General features: G+C 38.0%; 1 protein-coding gene across 1 annotated transcript in view; it reads left to right on the top strand.

Annotated features, from left to right (window-relative positions):
• Window positions 1–6,180: 6,180 nt before the first annotated feature.
• Window positions 6,181–27,871, top strand: part of LOC118585519 (histone H3.3A-like) — a 39,836-nt gene continuing 18,145 nt past the window's right edge. The window contains exon 1 of the mRNA XM_036190173.1: window positions 6,181–6,337. Within this exon, the coding sequence (XP_036046066.1) occupies window positions 6,181–6,337 (157 nt within the window). The remainder of the gene's footprint in view (window positions 6,338–27,871) is intronic.

Raw genomic sequence — 27,871 nt, 5'->3', positions numbered from 1 at the left:
GGTTATGGATAATTGTCATTGTTTAGGATGATTGATTGTAAGTTGTTAATTGTTAATGGTCAGGAAAAAAGCTAAACAAAGGAAATTGGATTCAGGGTTTTTGTTTGAAAAAAAACAGGAAAAAGTAAAAAGAGGATATAGATAAGAGGTAGATTACTGAATTTACTCTGAAAAAAGAAGATATAGATATAGTAAGATAAAAAAAGGTAGATTATTGAATTGACTTTTAAAAGGCAACTACTAGTTTTAAATATTTTATGTTGGATTGGATTTTTGTTTATTGAATACAAATTTTGTATTAGACTCCAAAATAGAATAAATAATGAGATTTTTTTTGAATCTTTTGAATTTGAATTTTATCTGAATTTGTCAAATTCTAATGGACTGGACATTGTTAATGTAATTCTTGACTATCTATATTGTATGTACTTATTTTATATAGTTTTCTTATATTAATTATAATTTTTTATTTTAGACAAAAATGGGGAAATATGGTGATATTTTATTTGTGTTCTAGCAAATAAAACTTATCTGGGGAATCACAGAACAGAGTCAGCCACTAGATTAGACATAGAGGCCAAACAGTGGTGGTACATACCCTGAATCCTATCACTCGGGAGGCAGAGATCCATCTGGATCTCTGTGAGTTCAGGCCACACTGGAAATAGAACCAGGCAATGATGCCACATACTTTTAATCCCAGGACTTGAGCTCTCATGTCCTTGCTTGAGAAGAACACATGCCTTTAATCCCAGGAAGTGATGGCAGCAAGCAGAAAGGTATATAAGGCATGAGGACCAGGAACTTAAAGCTTTTAAGCAGTTCAGCTGAGATCCATTTAGGTGAGGACTCAGAGGCTTTCAGTCTGAAGAAACAAGATCAGCTGAGGAGTTGGTGAGGTGAGGTTGGCTGTGGCTAGTTCTGTTTCTCTGATCTTTCAGATTTCACCCCAATATCTGTCTCCAGGTTATTCATTAATAAGACCGTTGAGCAATTTCTCTTAAACACAAGTGCACAGAAGACCTCATCAGTACCTGTAAGTCCCTCCAGGACAATAAGACATAAGACGTTCTGAGACACTATTGATGTCTTGAGGAGATTATGTTTTGGGATGACTCAAAGTCATTCTGGACATGATCCTGCAACAGAAAAGGGCAATGGGGTAAAGAAGGAAATACAAATAAACTGTTAATTTTAGCAAGTAAAGAGCATCCACATTAACTCCCTAAATGCAAAAGTTGCCTAAAATTTAAAGTTTAATTTAGAACTTCTAGGAAAGAACAATGTCAATATATGATTTTTAAAAATGTGTATAATCAGTTGCCCTGGGCTGAGAATGCATTCATAAGAAAACCTCTCATTGGCTTTAACCAAAGAATCACATATTGCCTCTGATGATTCTCTGCTTAGCAGTATCTCCTGAACAATTTTTTAAAATAGTTCCAAATCTTTGAGATACATTTGAATAGTACAAAAATAACTTATTAGTGTGTATTCATTATTTAGGGGAGCATACACTGTGCACTTAATGGAGGTCAGGGCACAGCTTTATGGAGTCAGTTCTGTTTCTTCCATCTTTATGTGGTATCTTACCTAGTTAACTTCAGCTGTCAACTTGACGTGTCCTGGAGTCACCTGAGGGGTTTTCAATTAGGAAATGGCCCTAGATCAGAGTGGTCTGTGGTCATATATGAGACTAACTTCATTGGTGATTGACTTGGCATGATCCAGCTCACTATGGGAGGTACTATCGTTAGGCAGGTGGGTCTGGACTATAAAAGAACCCTGGCTGAGCATGAGCCAGAGAATGAGAATGAGCAAGCAGTAAGTAGACTTTCTCCATGCTTTCTGCCTCCAGGTTCCAGGCTTGAGTTCCTATCTTGACTTCCCTCAGTGATGGACTGTTACCTGGAACTATAAACTGACATTTACCCTTCCCTCCTGTAAGTTTCTTTTAGTCACAGAAACAGGAGTCCAACTGTGACATATATGTCCCAGGAATCAAATTCAGATCACTAAGTTTATGATCTTAAGCACTTCTAACTGCTAAGCTGTATCATGTCTCTAAAAAGAAACCTTTGCATAGATACATCTTACCCAGAAAGCAACAGAACATCAAGTAATAACATCTTCAAATACACTGATGTGGAGCTGAAGTTAGTGCTGATCTCTGAAGTAAAGTTAATGTGTTCATAATAGTAGAGTTTAGTAACTTCCATGTTGTAAGTGGATTATCATTGTTAGTTCCTCTCAGTAGATTCTATATAAAATGATATTGTCCATAAATTTCTCCAAGTAGAAAAATTATTCAAAATAATATTAACTTGGTATTTGAATAAATACTTTTAATATAGAAAATATATAGGTTAACCAAAGAGACACAAAAACCCTAATTCAAAACAAGTTAGTTAAAGCCTTGTCTCTTATATCAGAAAATAAAATTCCAAGAGCATTAAGTTTTTGAAACATATAGATGCAAAGCACAAATAGTCTAAGAAAATAAAGATTTCATTTTCATAAACTGGAGTATGATGCTAATGAGCAGAAGATAGTGACGAATCTAAATATTATATGGTATTTCTATACAATAAAGTGATCAAAAACTCAGTAAAATCAAAATAAAAATTATAGTTGAAAAAGATCTTGAAATTTTCACTACAATTTTACTTGACAGAAAAAAATATATTTCAAATTGTTGGGGGAAAAATGATTTTACCTAATAGTAGATGTATCATATGATTAGGCACTTCAGCAGAAGTCAATTCCAATCTTATTCAAAGATGTCTCTTTAATAATGAAAGAAGTGCAATGACATTGAAACATGGATCCTACTGTTTTAAGCCTTTGATATTTCAAAAATAAGTTATATTTATAATATAACATATTGGCATTATTAGTGAAAATAAGTATTCTCAAGCACTATGCTTCTAAGAAATCAGTTGAATGATATCCATTAAAATCTTAAAGGCATATACCTGCCCATCATACATTCTCTCTAAAATAATTCAAGAATATATTTATATTCACTATTTGGAATAAAAAGATACTTTACAGCATTGTTCTTAAAAGGGAAGATTTAACCCAATGTCAAAGTTTATTCATATAAAACATAGTGAATCAGTAGAATCCAGATTGTCAGACTTCATGCAATGACATGTAGTTCCTTTTTTTAAAAAATCTATTTATTTATTTTACATCCTGAACATAGTTTTGCTACCTCCTCTCCTCCCATTCCATGCCCCCACCTCCCTTCCCCATCCCTAATCCATTCCTCCTCTGTTTTTATTCAGAAAGGATCAGGCCTGCCATGGATATCAATAAAATACAGTATATCATGTTGCAAAAAGACTAAATGCCTACCTACCCTTTTATTAAGACTGGACAAGGCAATCTAGTATGAAGAATAGGTTCCCAAAAGGTAATGTAAGCACCAGGGATAGGCCTGCTCCCACTTTTAGGAGTTCCACAAATAGACTGAGTTGCACAACTATCATGTATATGTAGAGGGCTTAGGTTGGTCCCATGCAGGCTCTGTGGTTGTTGGTTCAGACTCTAAGTTCCTAAGTGCCAGGTTAGTTGTTTCTGTGGTGTTCTTGTGATGTTCTTAACCCTCTGGCCCCTACGATCTTTCCTCCTTCTCTTCAGCAGGATTTCCATACCTTGGCCTGATGTTTGGTTGTGGGGCTGTGCATCTGTTTCCAGAAGGCTCATTGATGACAGTTGGGGTAAGTCACCAATCTGATTGCAGGAGATGGCCAGTTTGGGCTTCATATCCACTATTGCTAGGAGTCTTAGCTGGATTCAGACTTATAGATTCATGGGAGTTTCACTTGTATCAGAGTTCTACCTGATCCTGAACCCCACCCCTTTTCAGCCATCTGTTATAGTACTCTCCCCCTCCACCCACTCCCAACCCCATCCCTCAAGTTTCCATCTCTACCCACCCCCAAGTCCACTCAGGAGATCTCTTCTATTTCCCCTTCCCACAAAGATCCATACATCCTTCTTGAGCCCTACTTGTTACCTAGCCTCTATGGGTCTGTGGATTATAGTATGTTTATCCTTTACTTTATAGCTAATATACACATATGAGTGAGTACACACCATGTTTGTCTTTCTGAGTCTGGGTTATCTCACTCAGGATGATTTTTTTTTCTACCTCTATCCAACTTGGAGATACGTAGTTATTTTTAAGACATAGTAAATCAAATGTATATACAGCAAAATAATGGTGTGTAAATAAAAGGGTTATACACACATTCACACAAGCAAACACTCACCCATGTGGTGATATTTTATCTGTGTCCCCCAATAAAGTTTATCTGAGGATCAGAGGAAAAAGCCAGGCACTACAGAAACATGGAGGTCAGGCAATAGTAGCACATGCTTTTAATCCTATCACTCCAGAGGCAGGGATCCATCTGGATCTCTATGAGTACAATACCACACTGGGAACAGAGCCAGGCATGGTGGCACATGACTTAAATTCCAACACTAGTTAACCATAAAGGTCTGGAGGTGTGTACAGATAGACAGAAAGTGACAGAGCTGGGTAAAAAGAGGAAGTGATGCAGCTGGGCCGAGAGAAGAAATGAGTTGGCAGAACAGAAAGTTATATAGGCATGAGTATACAGGAAGCAGGTCTATTTGGAGACTGAAGGTTGGTGAGGTGAGGTCAGCTTTTGGCTTGTCCTATTCCTCTGATATCTCAGCTTTAACCTCAATTTCTGGCTCCATTTTTTATTAATAAATTTGTTTATCAATTGGTCTACACACCTATATCTGTGTCTCCATACCATCATATATCACTTGAATTCTAAAGCATAAGATTTTCTCCTTTTTGCAAATTATATCTTAGATCTACTGATTATGCCTACCTTGATGTTAAGAAACATCTAACAAGTCAGTAGCACTTTCGAATCAATGACTTATATACATTGTATCAATAAAAATATAAGGGTGGATTATGCTAGAAAAAAACAACCATTATAATTTTAGAGTGAATCCAATGAAGACTTGCTTCTCATTCATGCTACATGTCAAACAATGTGATCTTCCACTTCCAATCACAGCTGATCCCCCGCCTTGTTCATCCACTTTTTTTCCACACTTGTTACGCTCATAGTAAAGTGCAGAAGATGAATCATGGTGTGATAAATCAGTTTATAGACTGCTGAAGAATGTCATTAGGCTTTGACCCCAGCATTTTTGCTGATTGTAAAATCTTCATCTCCAGCATCAAGGTTGAGGATTGAAAGTGACACACAGGTAGTGATATGTGTGGCCTCCACACACATTTTATTGACTACAGAGGAGTCTATGGCTATATCAACCTCTCAAAAGATGGGTGTGTTGTGCAGTCTTACTAGAAAGTTTATACCAGAATATTGGTGAACAAAGCCAGAGACTTAAATAGATTCTGTTCCTCCACTCCACCTACTACTGCTTCCTTCAGAACCTAGAGTTGCAGCCTACTGATCTTTCCAATTCTCCTTTTTTACAGCACTTCAAATCCTCTCCCTTTCTTAGGTAGAAATTTAAAACTCTTTACTTCTAGTCCTAATCAATTATTCCATTACTTTCTTTATATAAACTTGTTAATGTTAAAACTATCACTTTCTGCATTAACTGTCTCAGCTTCTATACACTTGTTCATGACTGTGATCTGCTTCCACCACTCCATTCTGTAAAAATAAGGTTGCCCAGTAACATCAGTCCCTGCTGTGGGATGTCTTTCTGTAGGCTGTGGATATGTGTTACTCTGATTGGTTGATAAATAAAGCTGTTTGGCCAATGGCAGTGCAGAATAAGGTTAGATGGGACATTCAAACTGAACAGACAAGAGAAGAAAGGGGAGGGAGAAGCCAGCCCCTGTCAAAGGAGCAAGAAGATGCCAGCAGACCAGTAACACCACAGCTACATGACAACATATAAGTTAATAAGAATGGGTTAATTTAAATTATAAGAGCTAGCTATCAAGAAACTGAAGCCACAGACAATACTGTTTATAAATAATAAAAGCTTCTGAGTGATTATTTTAAAAGTGACTATGGGACTATGAGTGGGAGAGATTTGTCTGGAGCTTGGGGCCAGGGTGGGACCACATAACTTTCTGTCTACATTTTGTGCTCACTAATGGGCATTGATCCACATTGATCTAAGAAAGCTAAAAGATTCTGAATGCACGGAAGTGGAGTCACACTAAGCTTCCCAGTCTCACAGTCTTGTGCCAGCAGCAGTGCAGAGACTTGTCTCTTGACAGCTGCCTGTAAGATGGAGCAGGCCACCAGCCACCATGAGCTAAGTGCCATGGCAGATTCCCTTGCAGTACACAGAGGTATGTCCAAGCTGCACAGTGCACTGTGTGGTGGATTTAGCTTTTGCTAGTACAGAAAAAAAATGGTTTCTGGGCTACTGTGGTGATATATTGTATACCCTAAAACTTGCATGAGGATCAGAGGACAAGCCAGCCACTAGATTATTCATAGATGCCAGACAGTGGGGCCACATTCCCTTAATTCTATCATTTGGGAGAGGCAGAGATCTGCCTGGATCTCGTGAGTTCAAGGCCACAATGGAAACAGAGCCAGGCAGTGGTGGCACACAACTTTAATCCCAGTATTGGGACATACACATGCCTTTAATCCCAGAAAGTGACATGGCTGGGCAGAGAAATGTATACAAGGTGTGTGGAAACAGGAATTGAAGCAGTTCAGCTGAGATCCTTTTGGGTGAGGACTCAGAGAATTTCATTCAGAGGATTTGTGGAGTTTGTGAGGTAATAGGTGGTGGCTGTGGCTTGCTTTGCTTTCCTGATCTTTCAGCTTTCACCCCAATATCTGGCTTCACATTTTTTATTATAAGACCATCTACAATTCAGGCAAGAGGCTACCTGCTGCTTGATGGAGGCATAGACCCATTGCCCCCCATAGTCGGCAGTGAACATGGCTCCCAGAGCTGGCAGTAAACCTACCTCTACCATGTTGAAAAGGTGAGGGAGGCAGGTTCAGCAGCCAATATTTCTGCATTGGTCCTAGCAGTGCAGTTTAGCAGTTTAAAATCTCTCCTGGTCAGAGAATAACAATAACACAGATACAGAAGAAATAAAACTCTAAATGATTTACAATGTGTATAAAATAAGATACTTAGGCTTGAGAGAGAGAAGAGAAGGGATACAGAAGTCATAAAAATAAAATAGTCTTAAAATAATATATTAAAAATATAATAAGCCACATAAAGATAGAAATTACACAGAGTCTGGACTGTGTTGTCTTTGGGATTTTTAATTGGAGAGAGACATTTGATTGTAAAGGCTGCTGAGTTAAACCAATATATATATATGTATAATTTTTAAAGGTATCTTGACTTCAAAATTTGGGTCTAAGGATATGTTATTTTGTTTACAGAAAAGAGGTTCTTTTGTTTATACAGAAGATGAGAAGATGAGAACCTATGGATTGCTTCCAGGTTAATATGGCTTGATCAATGAAGATCCCCTGAAAGGTCAATATAGCCTCACAGACTACTATAATTCTATAGTATACTATATTTTAACTATAATTCTTAATTTTCTCAAGACCCCCATAAGATTGCCAGAATCCCCAACCATGAAGAAGTAGTATAAAAATGCCCAAATTCCTGAAATATTAATTATAAATGTTTATTTTTATTTAAAGGGTCTTGATTATAAATGCAATCTCTACCAAAGGAAGAAAAGTGGATACAGATTTGAGGATAGATTATTTAATCTACTTTTAAAGAGCAACAGCTTGTTTGAAATGTTTTATATTGCTACGGATTTTGATTCATTGATACAAATTTAAAGTTAATTTTGTTATATTGTATGTACATTTTTACTCTTGGTTAAGGTATAATGTTTATGCAACTCATTTAAAAATTTAATGTATAGTTAAGAAATACAAAATAATAGTCAAATTTATAGTCATGTTAGTTAAGTTTTTCAGGTATATAAACACATATTTCAATTAGGTATGTTATCTTCAAATACTTCAAAGACTTACAGAATATGGCATTTAAAATGTTTTGAGAACATAGACTCTTCTGGAAAGTGAGTCACATCTGCTCCTGGCAGCACCAATTACTTCAAAAAGGATAATGGGCATTGAAAAGACTCATTATGGAATTTGCTTTCTTTGTGGCAAGTTATCCACTGGGCAAAAAGTGTCCTTGCATCGACTGCTTGACAGTATGCTGTATAAACTGGACAGGCAGGACTTATGGGAAAATGAATTCCAAATTTTGCCAAACGGGGCAAGATTGTAGATGAATTTCTAAACAATCTTATTAAATAAGAAACACAGAAGTCAAACACAAAGTTAAAAGCCTAAGATATCAGAGCACTAGCAAAGAACCAAGACTATCTTTTGCTTACCACTCATTGCCCTCACTCCCCCTGAATGAGAGTGATTTTCTTCCTGTCTGACTTGTCTTTTTATTGCCTTTCTGTTCTGCCTTCTCATTGGCTTTAAACCCAACCACATGACTTCCTCATCAATGTCTGACCATACAGACCTCCAGTCTCTATGGTTGGTACTGGTATTAAAGGTTTATGTGGCTACCACCACCTGACTTCTGTTCTTGGCTTGCTAATGACCTCTTGTAGTTAGGACAGTGAGCCATGTCTGCTCCTGGCAGCACCGATTTGCTTCAGAGAGGAAGATGGGCATTGAAAACACTTCATATCTTATCTTCACCTTGGCAAAAATAGCCATTTGGGCTAGAAACTGTTCTTGCCTGGACTGCTTGATTGACTGGACATGCAGGACCCATAGAAAGGTGACCACTAAACTTTGCTTGACAAAATGGTCCTTCAGGTTCCTGCTTTACAGAGGAAATAGCCAGACATTCTACAGGACACTGAGAGAAGTGACCAAGAGACTCTAGCCCTGTGGGCTAAAGACAGATGCCCCAACTTTACAAAGGAACATTAGGTGACTGTCCAGGCTGCCAGCTGTCTCTGTCTACTCTTGCAAGACTCCCGAAAGTTGCTTGCATCCTTCTCCTGGTTCTCAGATAATATTATATCCTTCTGAAGTCTTTGATGTGGTTGAAGGCTAGATAGTTATAATTGTCTCAGTTATGATAAAAGATAAGTTAGATATAAAACCTTGGACTCACAAATATAAGATAGGATATCTTCTTTAATATTGTAACTGTAATTCTTGCTTGATAATTGTTTTGTTATATGTAATTTTACTATGTAAAAGTTAAAACCTTCCTTAAAAAAAAAAAAAGAAAGAAAAGGGGAAGTGCTATGGATATCGCTCTGTGTAAATAAAGTTCTGATTGGCCAGTGGCCAGACAGGAAGTATAGGCGGGATAAGAGAGAAGAGAATTCTGGGAAGTAGAAGACTGGAGAGAGACACCGCCAGCCACCACCAGGAAAAGCAACATGTAAAGACACTGGTAAGCCACACGCCATGTGGCAAAGTATAGATTAACAGAAATGGGTTAATTTAAGATAGAAGAAGCAGATAACAAGAAGCCTGCCATGGCCATACAGTTTCTAAACAATGTAAGTTTCTGTGTGCTTTCTTGGTTGGGTCTGAGCGACTGTGGGACTGGTGGGTAAGAGAGATTTGTCCTGACTGGGCCAGGCAGGAAAACTCTAACTACAACCTCTGACATACAAATAAATAACATACAAATAAAATAACATTTCAGCACAATTAAAATATCACATTTCCCCCTATTATTCTAATAAAAAGAAAAAAGATAAAAAAGTTATAACTAATATAAGAAAAACTATATACAAGTATAATAACTATATATATATATATATATATATATATATATATATATATATACACAAGCAATAAATACTAACTGTTTCATCTGCTATCCCATTGCACATCAGAAGCCATCAGCCCACTGCCTGTTCAGCTGCCTTCAAAGAAAAGGGCATGGTACCTTTTCCAGATTGCAAAGGCCACTCACTTCAGGGATGGTGTCATATTGTCCTGGCTTCAGAAGATGCCTTTTGTTAAAGTCACAACCATACTTGTTTTGGCAAGAATCGATAGTCCTTTGTTTCATGTCCTATCTGTCCTGTTTGTCAGCAGTTGATTTGAGGATATTTTGTTGTCCAGTGGATAACTTTTGCCACAATGAAAGTTAACTGTATATGCAGTGTCTTCAATGCCCATATTTTCTCTGAAGTAGATTGGTACTGCCAGGAGCCAACATGCCTCATAGTCATAGTAAAAAAAGAAAAATTCCTAAGTTATTAAAACATTTTAAATGCCATATTCTGTAGATCTCTGAAGGGTTTGAAGATGACCTGTCTATCTAAAATATATCTGCTCCATCTTGAAAACACACCTAATATGACTACAAGTTCAATCGTAATGCCTAACTACTAACTTTCATTTCTATATATCATAATAGTTGGTAATAATAACATTCAATGATTAGCAAATTGCATTACATTGTTAAATGAATGGTATAAGTACAATATCTCGAGCAAGATTAGAAATATGTGTATGGCATATTCTAACTATATATAATTTGTATACAATATAAAACGATCCAATCAATGTAAAGTATTTAAAACTAGTAATTGTCTTTTTCTTTTTTCTCTTTTTTGTTTAAACAAGCATCTTAAATCTAATCTCCTTTGCTTAGCCCTTTTCCTAACCCTTAACAACAACTTGTAACCAACCCTCCTAAACAATGAAAACTATCCCAGATCCAAAACCCATTAAAAGACCAAAAAAACCATCTGCTCCACACCACCCCTTTGTGAATATGGGCATTGTATTCTTAAAATTGCTTCCTGCTGGGTATGGGCGAAGATATCTTTATTCTGAAAAGAAAATTTTTGGTTTAATTTTCAAATTCTAGGAATGGTAACTATATTCTTTGTTATCCATAATGCCAAAGTTCAGGGTTTATCTCAAGCACTAAATATAAGAGTAAGAACTACACAATGATAGGCCTGAGCTAATGGCCAAGCAGTTTAAATAATATAAATGTCTGTGTGTTTATTTTATATGTGGGTTGAAGGACTGCGGATGCTTGTTGACACCTGGAGAGAAGCTCTCCAACTACAATTTCCAATGCCTGTTGTACAAAATATTGGCACAGGATTGGGCTATTCAACATTCCCTGTAGGAGGACCCTCCATTTGAAATCTTCTAACCGGTTGAGAATTATTATAAGTAGGCACCGTGAAAGCAAATCTTTCTCTGTCTTTTTCTTGTAGGGGTATTGAAAAGAAACAGTCTTTTAAATCGATAACTATGAGAGGCCATCCTTTAGGTAACAGAGTAAGCAAAGGAACTCCATATTGTAGAGAGCCCATTGGTTGAATTACTTTGTTAATTGCTCTAAGATCTGTTATCATTCTCCATTTATCAGATTTCTTTTTAATAACAAATACAGGAGAATTCCAAGGGCTGGTTGATTCTTCAATATGCTGAGCTTTTAATTGCTTTTGTACCAGCTCTTCTAAAGCCTGGAGTTTCTCTGTTGTTAAAGGCCATTGCCAAACCCATACAGGCTTGTCTGTTAACCATTTTAAAGGTAGAGCTATTGGTGTCTTTGGAAGATCATCAGTTGTTTTGCCCTAATCTTGTATAGTATGGATGGCTGGTGACCACACATTAGAATAATACCTTCTAATATTTCTCTCAGAACCATGTGTTAATTTATGATTTGTTTCTGAGGTTGGAGGGATGTTAATCTGAGTATTCCATTCTTGTAATAGATCATGATCCCATAATTTCATAGCTATGTTAGCCACATATGGCTTTAATTTTCCTCTCTGTCACTCTGGACCTACACATTTGAGCCATCTTGCACTCTGTTTCACTTGAGATAATGTTCCAATCCCTAACAGCTCATTATTTACCTCTTGAAGAGGCCAAGTTGGAAGCCAAAATTCTGGTGCAATTATTGTTCCACCTGCACCTGTGTCTACTAGACCAGACCAAAATAATTTATTCATATTGTAAATTTTGGTTTTGTTCATTTATAGAAGTTTGACAAAAAATTTGCTTTTTGTCTTTTCCTGAATTTTCTATTCTTTCTGCCTCAGCTGTTCTATCACTGAAGCAGCCTGATTGATTCCCATAAGCATTTGGTTATTTAATTGCTCTGAGTAGGGGTTTCTTCTATGATGGCAGGAAAGGTCTGAAATGGATTTGCTGGGGAGGGTGGGGTGCTGCCTGAGACCCGTCTGGGAGTTTCTCAAGGACTGAGGCGAAGGATTACCTTGTCTATCCCTTGTTGACCTATATTACTTGGTCCAATGTTTACCCTTACCACACGCTCTCCATACTCCAGAAGGAAGGGGCATTCTGTTTTCATTGTTCCTTGAAGAAACATTGTTTCTAGGAATGCCCTGTTTACAGTCCCTTTCAAATGCCCTTGCTTTCCATATCCAAAACATCTGACATTCCTCAAACCTTTTGAAATTGCTTCTTCTATCCACATACCATCATGGCCATGAGACTCAACATTAATTTTGTCTCTGATTCAATCCTCTAAGGGTGCAGATCTTGCCTTTAATGGTCTGATTATTCTCTTGCATGCTGCATTCATGTTCTAAAAAGCCAAAGATTCAATTATTATTCAATTATTCAATTCTGAATTTGAGACAATTATATTTACTGCTGAAGACAGTCTTTGTAAGGAATCTATGATTCTTTCTGGCCCTGTATAACTTCTGTGAATGACCCAATTTTCTCTGCTGGTTCCTAAATTGTTTCTCATACTTTCATGGCTGCCGGGTGACATAGAATTAAGGTTTGGTTATCATATAAATATTAAAAAAGTATCTTTGTATTTCAGTATATTGCCCTTCTCCATGAAGCTGATCCTTGGGAGATTTCCACACCTCTAGCCCTCATTGAATTTCTATGATCTTAGCCTCATCTAGGTACTACATGTGCCACTGCAGCTGTGCTCCAGGTTCCAGTACAGTGGTTACCAATTCTTTCTAGTCTTGAGGGATAATCCTATTACAAGTTGACCAGGAGTTTAACATTTGCTTTACAAATGGGGAATGCATGCCATAAGATACTGTTGCCTCCTTAAACCTTCTTAAATTTAACATTTCAACTGGAGTCCAATTAGTTTGTACATGCACTTGATCAGGTAGCTGCTGTATGGTTACTGAATAAATTATGTTTGATTGTTTGAAAATAGGCTTTCTTTCTGTAACCTTGTAATCCAATCCTGAAATAATTTCACACTTAAATTCTTCTGTCTGAGTCTGAATTTCTCTATAATTGACTTTAACAGTTTTTCTAAAGCTTTTAACCTGGCCCTTAAATTGACTATCTTTTTAAATTGTGAAATAAGGATAAACAAACAAATAATATGCATAGTTGATTTGCATACATCCTATCAACATTAATCTTCTCATGCAATTGTTCCATTTTCAGACTGCCTAATGTTTTGGCAAGCAAAGACCAAAGACCAATTCCTCATATTGCAAAAATATTTCCCATTTTTTTAATGTGGGAAAATTTTTTCTCTTTTTAGTAGTTTCTCCCTTTAAGATATCTGATATCTTACCATATCTGTGTAGAACAATAGAAGTCTGAGAGAATTTCAGAACAGCTACCTAGCATCAGAGATGGGAATACAGAGAGAGAGAGAGAGAGAGAGAGAACAACCACACATTCTCGATAAAAGCTAAAATCCAGCCTGAGCTCCAGCTCCAACCATGTGAGTTGGCAATCTGGCCGCAAGCAGCTCCAGCTGTATGAAGCCACTAGCAGCTATGGTTGAGTGCAGCTCTGATGGAGTGCAGCCAGACTGGACTGATTATAGCTCTGGCTGGGCCTGGGGCCTGTAAAAACTGGCCAAGCCTGGGCCTGTAACACCAGGCCTGTGAGGCCACCAATGGTTTTTTAATGAATTCTTGCTATGTAAGCACCAATTGTAGATAAATTACTAAACAGTCTTATTAAATAAGAAACACAGAGCCAAATACAAAGTTAACAGCCCAAGAGTTCAGAGCATTAGTGAATCTTTTGCTTACCACTCACTGCCATCTCTTCCCCTGAGAGAGAGTTTCTTCCTGTCTGACTTCCTGTCTTTCTACTGCCTTTTTGTTCTGCCTTCTCATTGGCTCTAAACCCAACCACATGGCTTCTTTGTCACTGCCTGTCTATACAGACCTCAAAGTCTCTATGGTTGGTACTGGGATTAAAGGTTTGAGTCACCATGCTTGGCTGTGTCCTTGACCACACAGATTCTGCCTACCATATGATTGGATTAAGGGCGGGGGCTACCACCACCTGACTTCTGTTCCTGGCTTGCTAATGACCTCTGATTTCCAGGCAAACTTTATTTATTAATGTACAAATAAAATCACATTTCAGCATAATTAAAATATTACCACACAAGATAGTCCTTCAGGTTCCTGCTTCACAGAGGAGATTGCCAGACATTCTGAAGGACATAGGGAGAAGTGACTGATGAACTTTGCCAATAGGTGAGACAATCCTTCAGATTTCCTGCTTCACTAAAAACTCTGCCAGAGACTCTAGGTCTGTAGGCTGAAGATGGATGCCTCAACATTACAAAGGAATTTTTCATGACTATTCAGGTATCAAGATGTCTCTGTCATTTCCAGAATTATGAAATTTGCTTTCAATGCACTTCCTAGTTACTTAGGTAATATTATATCCTTCTAGGGTTTTTGATGTAGTTGAAGACTAGTTAATTATAATTTTCCTTGGTTATGATAAATAATAAATTAGAAATGAAACTTAAGACTCACAAATATAAGATAGATGATAGAATATTTTCTTTAATTTTGCCAAATACAAATAGGCTAGATATTGTAACTGTAATTCTTGCTTGATAACTGTTTTATTATATGTAATTTTACTATGTTAAAGTTAAAAACCTTCCTTTTGGTTATACTGAAAAGGAGAAGTCTTTCTGTAGGCTGTGTTGCTCTGAGTGGTTGATAAATAAAGCTGTTTGCCCAATGGTGAGGCAGAATAAGGTTAGGTGAGTTGTTTGAACTGAAGAGACAGGAGAGAAAGGAGAGTGAGGGGAAAAGTCAGCTACCACCAAAGGAGCAACAAGATGCCAGCAGGCTGGCAATGCCACGGCAACATGGCAATGTATAAATTAGTAGCAATGGATTCATTAAGTTATAAGAGCTAGCTAGCAAGAAGCTGAAGCTATAGACCATACAGTTTGTAATTAATAAAAGCTTCTGAGTGATTACTTTATAAGTGGCTGTAGGACCGTGGGTGGGAGAGATTTGTCTGAACTTCAGGGCTAGTGAGGGACCAGAGAAACTTCCATCTACAAGTATCCATCTAATTATGGTTTCTAATGAATATATTTTGAGAATTACTGAAAGTATATTGGAGGAACAGCAACTACTAGAGGGGAACTATAGCTACACAAGTCCAGGTCGATGATATTTATTTTGACTGCAGAGTCATAAGTTATGGAGGATTCTTTCTTCATTTCCAAGGAGTTAAATTTATTCTGTGTTCTCTGTGTTTTATTAAATAATTGACATTATATTTGTCTCTAGATTACAGGATGCTTTCATCTTGAAGACTTGAAGTGAGCCTGAGGAAGTCCTAAGCTGAGGAAGGATTAAAGTTATCCTTCATTTTCTTGATGATATTTTCCATATTATGCTTTAATTAGGGCAATAAAACACAAGATGACAAGATTGGGTAAAATTCTTAGATATTGAACAGGATTTTTAAAAATAAATAAAGCATTCTATATCAAAGGAAAAGCTAATTTTCTTCAATGGGGTCTCACTGGGTATATTAACCACTCTTAAGGATAGGTCTCATCCCCAGCAGTATATGGCCAACACAAAATGAACATAGCGGTTTTCTCAGTCGTGTTCTTATAGACTTTTGTCTCATACAACTATGTTTGGGTAATACTTTTTGGTCTTTTATCTTATTGGCCTTTTACTTATATATTATGGTTTCCAATTTGTTGTTTTTAAGGGTTCTCTTCCTCTCCCTCCCACACCCCAAGTTTCTTGTGCTTTTTCTTTTATTTGTATTTTTATTCAGTGTTGCTTGGGTTTTTATTTGTTATTTGCTTGTTTGTTTTCTAAGGAGAGGGAGATAAATAAAAGGAACAGAGTTGGGTAGATAGGAATGTTGGGAGGATAAGAGAGGAGTTGAAGGAGAAGAAACCATACTTAAAATGTATTGTACAAAAATTTATTTTCAATATACACATACATATATAAGTACATACCACCCTACATTCAGCCTAACAATTAATAATAAATATTAAGAATAAAACTTTCTTTGAGATTTTTCTATATTTGAGCCTGAGATGCTGTCCTCATTCTAGCTTGAGGCTAATACTTTACCTAGAAATAAGATGGATGTATTGTTAGGCTTGGTATTTCCTGGCCTTGATTGTCAAACTTCTTCCACACCTTTTGGTGTTGTGATAACAAATCCAAACATAACTTGCTCAGCATCTGTTGTCCTGACCAGACTTTCATAAAATGATGAAGGGCCTACACAGTAGAAGCTCACACAAGAACTGTCTTTGAAGTTCTCCATTACCTTGATGTCCAATGGATTTGAAGGAGGTTTTTTTTTGTTTTGTTTTGTTTTTTTGTCTAGTCTCTGTTTCTGTGCCTAATCTATGTTTTCTTACTGATGATCTTCCTCTGCCCACTCTTTAAATTCTAACCTGCATCTCTTGTCACCACAATCTCTTAGCATATAGAAGCCCATCCACTAACATCATCCATAGAAACTTAAGTTCTCCATATTCTTAAATGTATGTTTTATGTACTTCTAGCTCCCTTAACATGTACACCTATAAAAATCACTTTCTTGACTGTCTTATTGTTGTTTTGACTTAAGCTTGTTATGTGCACCTCAGTGGATATTGCATTTAGACTGCTAAGTGCTACCATCTAATGTCTTTGGCTTGACCTCCTAACTATGCACTGAACCCTCTGTCCTGCATCTATGTCACTATTATCAAAATATGTCAGAATGTACACCACTAAAGCATCCTAACCACCTCTCAGATGCTAATCTTTTGCTGGCATTAGTCTCTATAATATTACTGGAGTGTTACTGCAAAAGGGCCTTTACTTTTTCAGCTTCTGTACACTTTCTTGATTCCTTACCTTGTACTTTATACTACAGAAATACTGGACTGTTGTTTCCCTCCTAGACAAATACTTCAGAGGTACCATCTCTTGTTTTTACTATCTTCTTTATCTGGAATGATCTTTTAGCCCATCCCCACCCTACCCTCCCCCAAACCAGCTCTCCTATTATGCTTGTGAATAACCCAAGGTATCTGTATTGGTTAGCTTTCTATCAGAACAGCAAATCATTTGGGGTAACTAATAAGATTTTATTTGGGTATACAGTTTTGGAAATTATGGCCCCAAATTGGTTGACAGCACTGTTTTTGTGTATGTGGCAAGGCAATATCTCATGACAAGAACTCATGGCATTAAACCCATGTAACCCATAGCCAGGAAGTAAAATAGAGAGAGGAGAGGGCTGGGATCTCAGAGTCCCAAAAATGACCAAAGGGATCCCATCATGCTCCACGTATTAATGATTCTACTTTTCTTCAATAGCATCATGGTGGGCACCAAGCCTTTCATACATGACCATTTGCAAGGTATTGCAGATGTGAACTACAGTGGCATCTCTATATCATTGAAGTTTCATACTGCTTAGGAAAGTGGGTAGGAGCAATGGCAGAAATAGAAAGAAGGAAGGAAGGGAAGAAGGAAGGAAGGAAGGCTGAAAAAATTGCCATTGAAAAAAAAGAACCCAATAAGAGTAATGGGTTCTTAGAAATAAGTAAAGTTCACTTTAAATACCAGGATTCTATCTGATCCTTCTAAAGAGAATAGCAGATGGAACTAAATGCCTTCCTTCTCTTAAATTTTTATTTTATTTTATTTGTGTGGGCATTTTGCCTGCATTGTATGTGCACCATGTACACTCCTATACCAGTGTAAGCAAGAAGAAGGCATCAGATCTCCTAGAACTGGATTTATAGGTGTTAGTGAGTTGCTGCTGTTGTGGGTGCTGGGAATTAAATTTGAGTCCTCTGAAAGAGATTCTCTTAACCATTGAGCCATTTCTCCAGCCTCATGAATACCTTATTTATACATTCATTGGAAATGATGTTTGGGAAGATGTTATAAATCCTGAGTTTGGTTGACAATAGTATTTCTGAGAACTACACTGCCATTGGGAATGCATTTATTTAAGCCATTCTGGAAAAGATACTCAGAGAATTTTTGACTAACAGCAGAGCTAAGTACAATTACCTCTATATTTTTCAAAAATTGATTACTCAGTGTGTGGGTTTTACAGACCTTTTGATTGTTCTGCTTCGGGCTACTTAATTGCTCATTAGAGAGTGGCAAGAAAGGGGCACATCAAACACCTCTACCACTTGTCAGCTCTCACAGTAAAACTGTATTAGTAAAGAGAATGAAACCATGGAGACTAAATGATGACTTTCATTATTGTATTATACTAAATTCTCATTATCACAGATAATGATTAATTGACTTTATTCATTCCATGTTTTTATAAGAACTTATTTTTGAAATCTCCATCTTGCCATTACTGTGATTTTTTATCCATTCACACATACACTTCTGAAACACATGAGGTAATCTGTCACTAATTAAAGTAAACATATAAATGACTGCATTGTTAACCAACAGCAACATTCAACATTACACCTTCCAGTAGATGGTCACATTGTTGAAACAATTCTTTAATAGCAATGAAATAGTGCCAAACAATTTAACTTAAATTGAAGAGGAAAAACCTGTAAGAAATCCAAGCATAATGATTTCAGCTAATATAATTCTTTGTGTAAAGCTCTAAATATACGAAGTTTTTGTCTCTCTTTTTAAAAACCACTGTAGAGTTAAGTATTTCCTTTAAATGTATTATTGTCACTATTACCAAGACTACTGTTATTATTTTATGATTATAAGCATGTGTTTGTGTGTGTGAATGTTGACATGTGCATGCCACAGCACACATGCAAAGATCATAGGACATACTTTTCAGTTCTCTCTTTCTGATTTCTTTTAGGACTTATTTTTATAGTTTATGTATGAGTGTCTGCTTACATGAATGTACATGTTCCATTTGCATGGCTACCTGGTACCAGCAGAGGCACAAAAAGACATCAAATTCCCCTGGAACTAGAGTTACAAGTTGTCATGAGCTGCTGTTTAGGTGCTAGGAACCAAAACTCAGTCCTGGGAAAGAAAGAAAGTGCTATACACCCTCTATCCATCCTCCTCCTTCTATCCTACTGGAGCAATATCTCTCTTGTTTCTCTTGTTGCACTATGCTTTATAATCTAGATCAGTACTTCTTAACCTTCCTTATGCTGTAACCCTTTAATACAGTTCCTTATGTTGCGGTAACCCCCAACCATAAAATTATTTTCATTGCTACTTCATAACTATAATTTTGCTACTGTTATGAATAGTAATTTGGCCAGGTGGTAGTGGTGCATGCCTTTAATCACTTGGGAGGGAGAGCCAGGCAGATCTCTGAGTTTGAGGCCAGCCTGGTCTATAGGGTGAGATCCAGGACAGGCACCAATACAACACAGAGAAACTCTGTCTCAAAATACAAACAAAAAAAATAAATAAATAGTAATATAAATATCCACTATGTCAAATAGCTGATTTGTGAGCCCTGTGAAAGGGTCATTCAACCCCCCAAAGGGGTCATGACCCACATGTTGAGAATTGCTGATCTAGGTCCTCTCTCTGAAGTTTCTGGATGATTCTCCTATCTCTACATCTCATTTCACCAAGGAGTGCTGGGGTTAAAGCTATGCACCTTCACATCCAGGTTTTTGAATACGTGTTCCAGGGATTGAACTCACATTTTCAAGCCTTCACAGCAAGCACTATTGCCTGCTGGGCATCATCCTGGTCCAAGTTAGACATTTCTAACTAACGTTCCTTCATATTATTTATCTTGTCATATCTTGGCTTTTCTCATGGCTGGTGTTGTCTCTGTAATTGTGGAAAGGACTGATAGATCTTGTCCATGAAGTCAGTTCTATGAAACACTAAATTCTTTGTTCTCATTTTGAGAATTACTGTATGGTGAGGCCTTAAACAATCCTTGTTGACATCTAACTTAACAAGAGCAATTAATTCTGTTTAAATGACTATTCAGAATTAATGCTCTGAAATATAGCACATTTATTTCAAAGGCTGCCCACATTATAAAAATTGCTAACTTTTACAATGCCTCTTTCATAAATTGTCCTAGTTTTCTTTTGGCAGAAGTAACTATTTACACAGTTAAATGCCATGTAAGTTTGTGTTAAAAGTTTATATTCTGTAATTCCTTGTCATTCAGTAGTAGTATTTTCTGACTCATTTCTCACTTGTGTGGCTAATAGACTGATGAAAGACCTTTTTTCCTGGACCATAACAAAGAAGAAACAGGTTTATTGCCTGTTTTGTACAATCAACATATATATATTGAGGATGAAAAGATGGCTCACAGTTGAGTGCCTCTTGTTCTTTCAAGAATGAAAGTTCCCAGCATCCACACTGGGTAGGTCACAAATATCTATAACTCCAACTCTAAGGGATCCAACACCCGCTTCTGAGTGATATATAGCACTCATAACCACAAACACACAAACATAAATTAAAAACCAAAAGTTTATATGGATGCTATAAATTTTTATACACATGGTCAGTTATTTAAAGCTTTAATGTTTTGTAGTTAGAACTTTCCTTAAAATATGAACAGCAGAATTTGGGTTCTTGGGATTGAATTCAGGTCCTCAGGCTTGGCAGCAAGTACCTTTATATACTGAGTGATCTTACAGCCCCATCTTTATTGTTTAAAAAAAGATAATCCCATGTATGGTGCTATTGTGTTCCCCAAAATATTGTACACCCTAATAAATTCATCTGGGGTCAGAGAACAGAACAGCCACTAGATAGAGAGGCTAGAAAATGGTGGCGCACACGCCTTTAATCCTAGCATTCCAAAGGCAGAGATCCCTCTGTATCTCTGTGAGTTCAAAGTCACACTGGAAACAGCCAGGCATGGTGACTCACACCAGGAAGGATGGCCAGAAGCAGAAAGGTATATAAGGCATGAGGACCAGGAACTAGGCCTGGTTAAGCTTTTAGGCTTTTAGGAGCAGTTCAGCTGAGGTCCATTTGGATTAGGACTCAGAAGTTTCCAGTCTGAGGAAACAGGATCAGCTGAGGAACTGAAAAGGTAAGGAAGCTGTGGCTTGTTCTGCTTCTCTGATCTTCCAGCGATGACCCCAGTACCTGGCTCCTGGTTTGATTTTTATTAAAAAGAACTTTTAAGATTCATGCTACACCCATGAGTAATAAGTACATTCTCAAAGAGCAAAGCACTATCAATTAATTATGTCCACGAAGCTCAGTGGTATTTTTTGTGATGGCATTTTCACTATTTAAGCCATTTTATGAATGAATTCTGGCAAGCATATCTCTTAGTGACTTAAAGATGTTTGGAATCAGTAGTGTGTCAAGAAGATCAGACATTACTTGATTAGACACATTCTTTCTTCTAGTTTATTTCATGCTTGTTGAAGGAGGAAAGAAAATAAATGTTATCATTCCTTTCAATGGGGTTTTCATGTCTGTATTCATTAATAGAACAGATGGGCTGGGTGGTGGTGGCACACACCTTTAATCCCAGCACTCAGGAGGCAGAGTAGGCTGACTTCTGCGAGTTCAAGGCCAGCCTGATCTACAGAGTAAGATCCAGCTCAGGCTCCAAAGCTACACTGAGAAACCCTGTCTCCAAAAACCAAAAACGAAAAAAAGAAAGAAAAAAAAAGGATGGGATACTAAAACCTACTGATGCAAATATTCCATTAGCTTAACAAATGCAAATTCTACAGTTTTGTTAAGCAACAGTAGTATTTTTTTTAATTAGCACTCAAAATATACACTTGATCTGTCTACAATTATTAATAAATGTTTTGAGTTTGTATTCTAATTTCAGTTTAATTTATAATAAAATACAAAAATAGAGGAAAGTACACTGGTTGTAGATCTATGATTCAAAGTGAAGGAAGCAAGATAAAGCCCTGAGTGAGAGAAGTTCTGAGTGAACGTATATTAGCCTCAGACCCAGGAAAGAATGACAAAGCCTTTGCTTTGGGGATGAGGCTCAGTAGGAAATGGCAAAACCATCTCTCTGGTGCATGTGTGGATGATGATAGTGTGTGCAGAAAATATCCAGCATAGCTTTTATTCTTCTGGATATTTATAGCATGAAGACTGCTTACCTACAGAGACTGTGTCTGCCAAGATTAGCTCTGTCCATCACCTTGATCCAGCTGTATCCTGTAAATCCTGCTTCCTTTTATATGTGTAATAACACCACCTCCATGTTCAGCTGTACACAACAGCCCTGATAAATATTTTATTCTATTTAATAAACATTTTTTTAGCTTCCAGAATGCTGCTGTTTCTTTGTCTGAGAGCCCAGACCACCCAACCTCGTCTTTCTTTCTACATTCCTATGTGCCTCTGTGTCTGTCTTTATTCCTTCACTGTCCCTTATTATGTCAACTCTGTGTGGATACAACATCAAATGTTTTCACAAACTGAGTGCACATGGAAATCACTCTTCTGAGAGAGGAATGACATCTTCAGTCTGCCTAGCACCCCTCTTTTGCTCCATTCCCATCACTACTTTCTCTCCTTCCAATGTAATCACTCTCCAGAGTTCTGAAACCATTCTCTGTATCTCTCTCCCTCTCTCTGTCTCTCTCTCTCTCTGTCTCTCTCTGTCTCTCTCTCTGTCTCTCTCTCTGTCTCTCTCTGTCTCTGTCTCTCTCTCTCTCTCTCTCTCTCTCTCTCTCTCTCTCTCTCTCTCTCTCTCTCTCTCTCTCGTGAGTCTGTGTCTGTGTGCCTGTGTGTAATATGTATGTGTGTGCACATGCCAGTGTATGTATGTTGACATGTAGAGGACAGAAAGAAGTCAGTTCAGGTCCTGGAATCTGGCACTAGCCACCTTGATTTTAAGTCAGGATCTCTCAGTGGGACCTGGATCTGAAGACTATACTAGGCTGACTGGCCAGTCAGCCTCAAGAATTCACCTGTTTCTACTTCTCCAGCACTAGGATTACAAGTACATGCCACACTTAGCTTTTTATGTGGATTCCATGGGTTCAACTCAGGTCTTTATGCTTGTACAGCAAGCATTTTACTAACTGAACCATCACTCAAGCCCATTGATTAGCTTTATCATGGAAATGTATATAAGTGCAATCATATTGAGACTGGTGAGAGGGTTCCAACCCTCCCTGGGGCATTGAGGCAGAGTTAAGCATTCTGAACATTGTTGAAAATGTTAGTTTTGTGTGAGCTCTCTAGTCTTTGGTATGAACACCCATCTGAAAACCTCCAGGATCAGACTACTCAGGTCTTTGGATAGCAGGAGGAATACCTTTCAGCCTTGTAAACAAGAGCACAGAACCATCATTTGAGTGGCCCTCTATCTGGAAACTAACCATTCTGCTCTCCCAGCAGCCCAGGTGTTTTGAATACTTTATGATCACTCTGACAACCCTCCAACTGAAAAGTCCTAAAGCCTGTTCCAGAAGGCCTGGCTCATGTATGCTAATTCCAGGAAACCTCTTCCAGCCTTAGAAGGCAGACATCCCAGGCAACACAAGTGTCCATGACCCTCAGAAGACCCAGAAGTATGTGTTTCAAGATGAAACATTGCACTTTCTCAGTAACTCAGTGAAAAGTCAGTGTTTGGTACAATGGGAGTCTTCAGGAACAGCCTGTAATTGATAAAATTTGAACTGTCCTGTGATTGATGGAAATACAAACTTTCATTTGAGTGGTATATCTAAGCATGTGCCCAGTCCTGGCTATGTAACCAGAGAGCCGGGCTGTTTTCCAGTGTATTGGAAGACACCTTCCAGTATTGCCCACTGGTATTGCAACATTAGGCCCAGTAAAAGTCTTCTCCCAAATGGTGTTTTCTTTGCCAACTTTTGACTTTTTGGTCCTACCCAGATAGGTGTGCTGAGCTGGCAAAAGAGGAAGCAGAAGTTGAACAGTGGTGGGAGCAATCACTGACTTGTCTGGAGCTGCAGCAAGAGGACTGCAGCTGCAGACAGAAACAGGACTGGGAATTTTAAGCACAAGCTATCACTGACCACTATCACGAGCTGCTGCAGAAAGCAGCCAATGGCAATGAAACTCAGAACCATAATCCTCCAAACTGTGCAGCAAGGTTGAAGTATTCTCTAAGTCTCTGGATTCTAAATCCAAGAAAGACAAGTTTTTGTTCTCAAGACATGTAACTATGAGCCTCTGAGTCTCCTTCACAGACCACAGACCTTTGACATTCTAGGGCCCAGGACATCTAACTCTCACAGGGCTCTCCTCACCTATTTGTGACTTCTAGTCATACAGAGCAAAATGACCCATCATTTTACGATGAAGTGAAATATGTAGTCATTCAGGTCTGCATCTTCACTCAGCCCTATTATTGTTGTACACATGATGTTCATCCACACTGTGATGTGACTGTGTCTCACTCATCATGATTACTGCATATGCTTATCACTGTCATGTTCTAGTATAGACAGTTATCTGCATCCTGTTGTTGAGGATGTCAATTTTTGTCCAGTTGGGAACAATTGCAAATAATGATGCTAAATTATACTTGCACATGAGCATCTGGTGATGAATATGTGGATTCACTTCTATAACCTGTGTACATATTAGTGCCATGGCTGAGCCACAGGTCATGAACATACTCATGTTTAAAGGCAGGTTTCCAGAAGTCTCTGCAGAAATGCACACTCCTGGGACAGTGTGTGAGCACCCAAAGTGTTCTACAGTCTCAATACTATGGTGCTTCCTGCCCTTAGCCCTTTAACTCAAGTGAGTATTAAGCTCTTAGCTAACCCATGAGGCCCTAGGGAAGTAAAAAATTGAAATACTCAAATAAATAAATAGATGATAGATAGATAGATAGATAGATAGATAGATAAATAGATAGATAGACAGGTAGATAGATAGACAGACATATAGATAAATAAAACCCTCACACAAATATTTAGTGCTGATACTTTAAGAAATAAAACAGAGGTGAAAATTGGCATTCAACAATTCTTCATTATTAATAATGAACTTGCAAAATATCTTTCTGGTGATTTTAGTAACTACATTAATCTATTAAGGGTTTTCGAAATAATTTTTTTCATTTAGATACACTTTACATGTATATTCCACCAAGTAACATGATACTTTGTGAGTCTGTGACAGAAAGAAAAGTGAAGCTTACAAAGCCAAAACACAATGAATAGGTTTCATTCAATCTCTCCAAATAACAGACTTTCAAAAATCTAACACTTCCCTTATATTCATTCAAATTTGAAGTTGCTGGGAAATATGTGCAATGATACAAGCACACAATCAAACTATTTTTAGGGACCCTTTTCTCAAGTCATTTAAGACTGGTGAAAAGTTTGAGGACCACATCTGTTATTACTGAGCACTGAGAGTACAGGGCATTGATGTAAGAGAGTTGGAAGCCACACGATTAGGAAACGTCCCACTGGGGATAAAGAGTCAGACTAACCTGTGTGGAAAAACAGAAGGTAGTCCTAACACGAATTCAGAGTGTGCAGTGTAATTGGTCTCATTCCTCAATTTCCTTTACTACCTTCCCACAAAGACTAGAACTATTAACGCTGTTGAATTCCCAGTCACGTCTCACAATAAACCAGTGATTTCTGATGCTTTCTTTCATCTACCCTGCTTCTGCTCTTGGAAGTAACAGAAGACAAATCTAAAACATTTCTGTAACTTTTCATCCTTTCTCCATTAAAAAAAAACAATCTTTAACTGTTATAAAAGGAAAAAGTATGTGATAAAGTTGAAAGATTATTGTTGTAAGTAGAGACAATAATAAACCTGCCTATGACAAAGGTATTCTAGACAATGTACACTGAGAAAATAGCAGCATCAGCATGCCGTCACCTCTGCTCAGGATGTTTCTGGCATTCAGGAGAGGAGGAGACAACCAAGGGAGAGAATCTCAGTTTAATAAAAGCATAATGTCCTCTCCCAGAATAGGAAAATGGTTCCAAGTCATTAAAAATAAAATAAGCATTTCATAAAAGCATAAAAATTTGATTGAAAAAGATTACTTCACTCACATGTATTCCTGCAATTATTAATACAATGTAGTCTTTTCAAAAGTAAAGATGTCAAATTACCTTTGCAATAGTTTCCAAAATGTAAACAAAAGCTAAAGTTCTAACCAAAAAATCTGCATTGAATCTTTCCAGGCGTATTAACTTTTTATAAATGTGACAAGGTCAAGAGTTTTCCTTCTGAAAGGAGGAGGAGACACAATGGATTTTCATGTTCCACTTTATTTACTGACATTGAAATTATTTGATGGAAGATGTTTATTGGAAGACACACAGACACAGCACAATCCAGGCTTGGGGAGATGGATTCCTAGCAATTGCAGAAGTCAATGGCATTTTGCAAATGCTCTCGGTACTCATTATTGACTTTCAGAATAGATCTTCCTACTTATGAAATGAATCAGTGCTTCTTGAATCATTGATGAAACAGATAATGCCAGCTCACTTCAAACATCTACCAGTGTCATGATAGTTTTACAACTGGTCTTTGTTGCACAACTCTTCCTTCCAAATATCCCCTTTGAAAGTTAAGAAATGGGTGGGAAATCACCATCATCAAGACTTTGATGTGAGGTAACCCAGACTCAGACAGACAAACATAGTATGTATTCACTCATAAGTGGATACTAGATGTGAAGGAAGGGATGGCCAGACTGCAGCCCACAGCTCCAGAGAGGCTAGCTAACAGGGAAAGACCCTAGGAGGGACATAGGAATGGCCCAGCAAAGGAGAAGTGGATGAGATCTACATGAGCAGACTGGGAGTTGGGGTTGGGCAGAGGGTGAGGAGTGGGGGATGAGAACATAGGGAAATGGGAGGGTTGAGCTGGAATAGGGACAGAGTGGGAGGGCAGGGAGGAAGATACCATGATAGATGAGGACATCATGGGAATAGAAAGAGGCAGCATTCTTGGGAGGCTCTCAGGAATCCACAAGAATGATCCCACCTTGGTATGCTGGCAGTGGTCTAGAGAGTGCCTGGACTGGTCTACTCTGGTGACCAGTCTAGTGAATAACCTAACTGCCATCATAGAGCCTTTGTCCAGTGACTGATGGAGACAGATGCAGATTCATGGCTAGGTTCCAGTCTCAACTCCAGGAATCCGATTGATGAGAGAGAGGAGGGGATTCTCCAGGTGGGGGATGTCACAATCATGATGGGAAGATGTGCAGAAATGACCAGCCATACTGGTAGAAGCCCATGAACTGTGGACTGGTAGCTAGGGAGCCCCCATAGGACTGGACTAGGTCCTCTGGATATGGAAGATGGTTGTTTGGCTTAAACTGTTTGGAAGGGGGTACCCAGACAGGGGGATCAGAATCCATCCCTGGTGCATGGGCAGGCTTTTAGGAGCCCAGTGCCAGTGGGGTGGTGTGACACCTTGAAGTAGGGAGGTGCTTGGACATGCTTAGGCTCAGTGTGCTGGGCTCTGCTGACTACCCATGGGAGACCTTGATTTGGGGGATGTGGGGATGTGACGTGGCTTGGGATGGAGGGATGAGGGGTGGGAGGAGGGAGGAGATGGGATCTTTGGGTGGTATGTAGGGTGAGTGGAAAGTTTCTTAATAAAGAAAAATGAAAAAAAAAGATAGGTGGGAAATCACCATCTTCAAAACTTTGACCAAAATATTTCATTGTAAATTATATATACACACAATAATAATAT

Source organism: Onychomys torridus, chromosome 6, assembly GCF_903995425.1.
Source record: "Onychomys torridus chromosome 6, mOncTor1.1, whole genome shotgun sequence".
NCBI lineage: Eukaryota > Metazoa > Chordata > Mammalia > Rodentia > Cricetidae > Onychomys > Onychomys torridus.
Note: the sequence above shows the minus strand (reverse complement) of the source record. Positions and strands in the feature narration are given on the sequence as shown.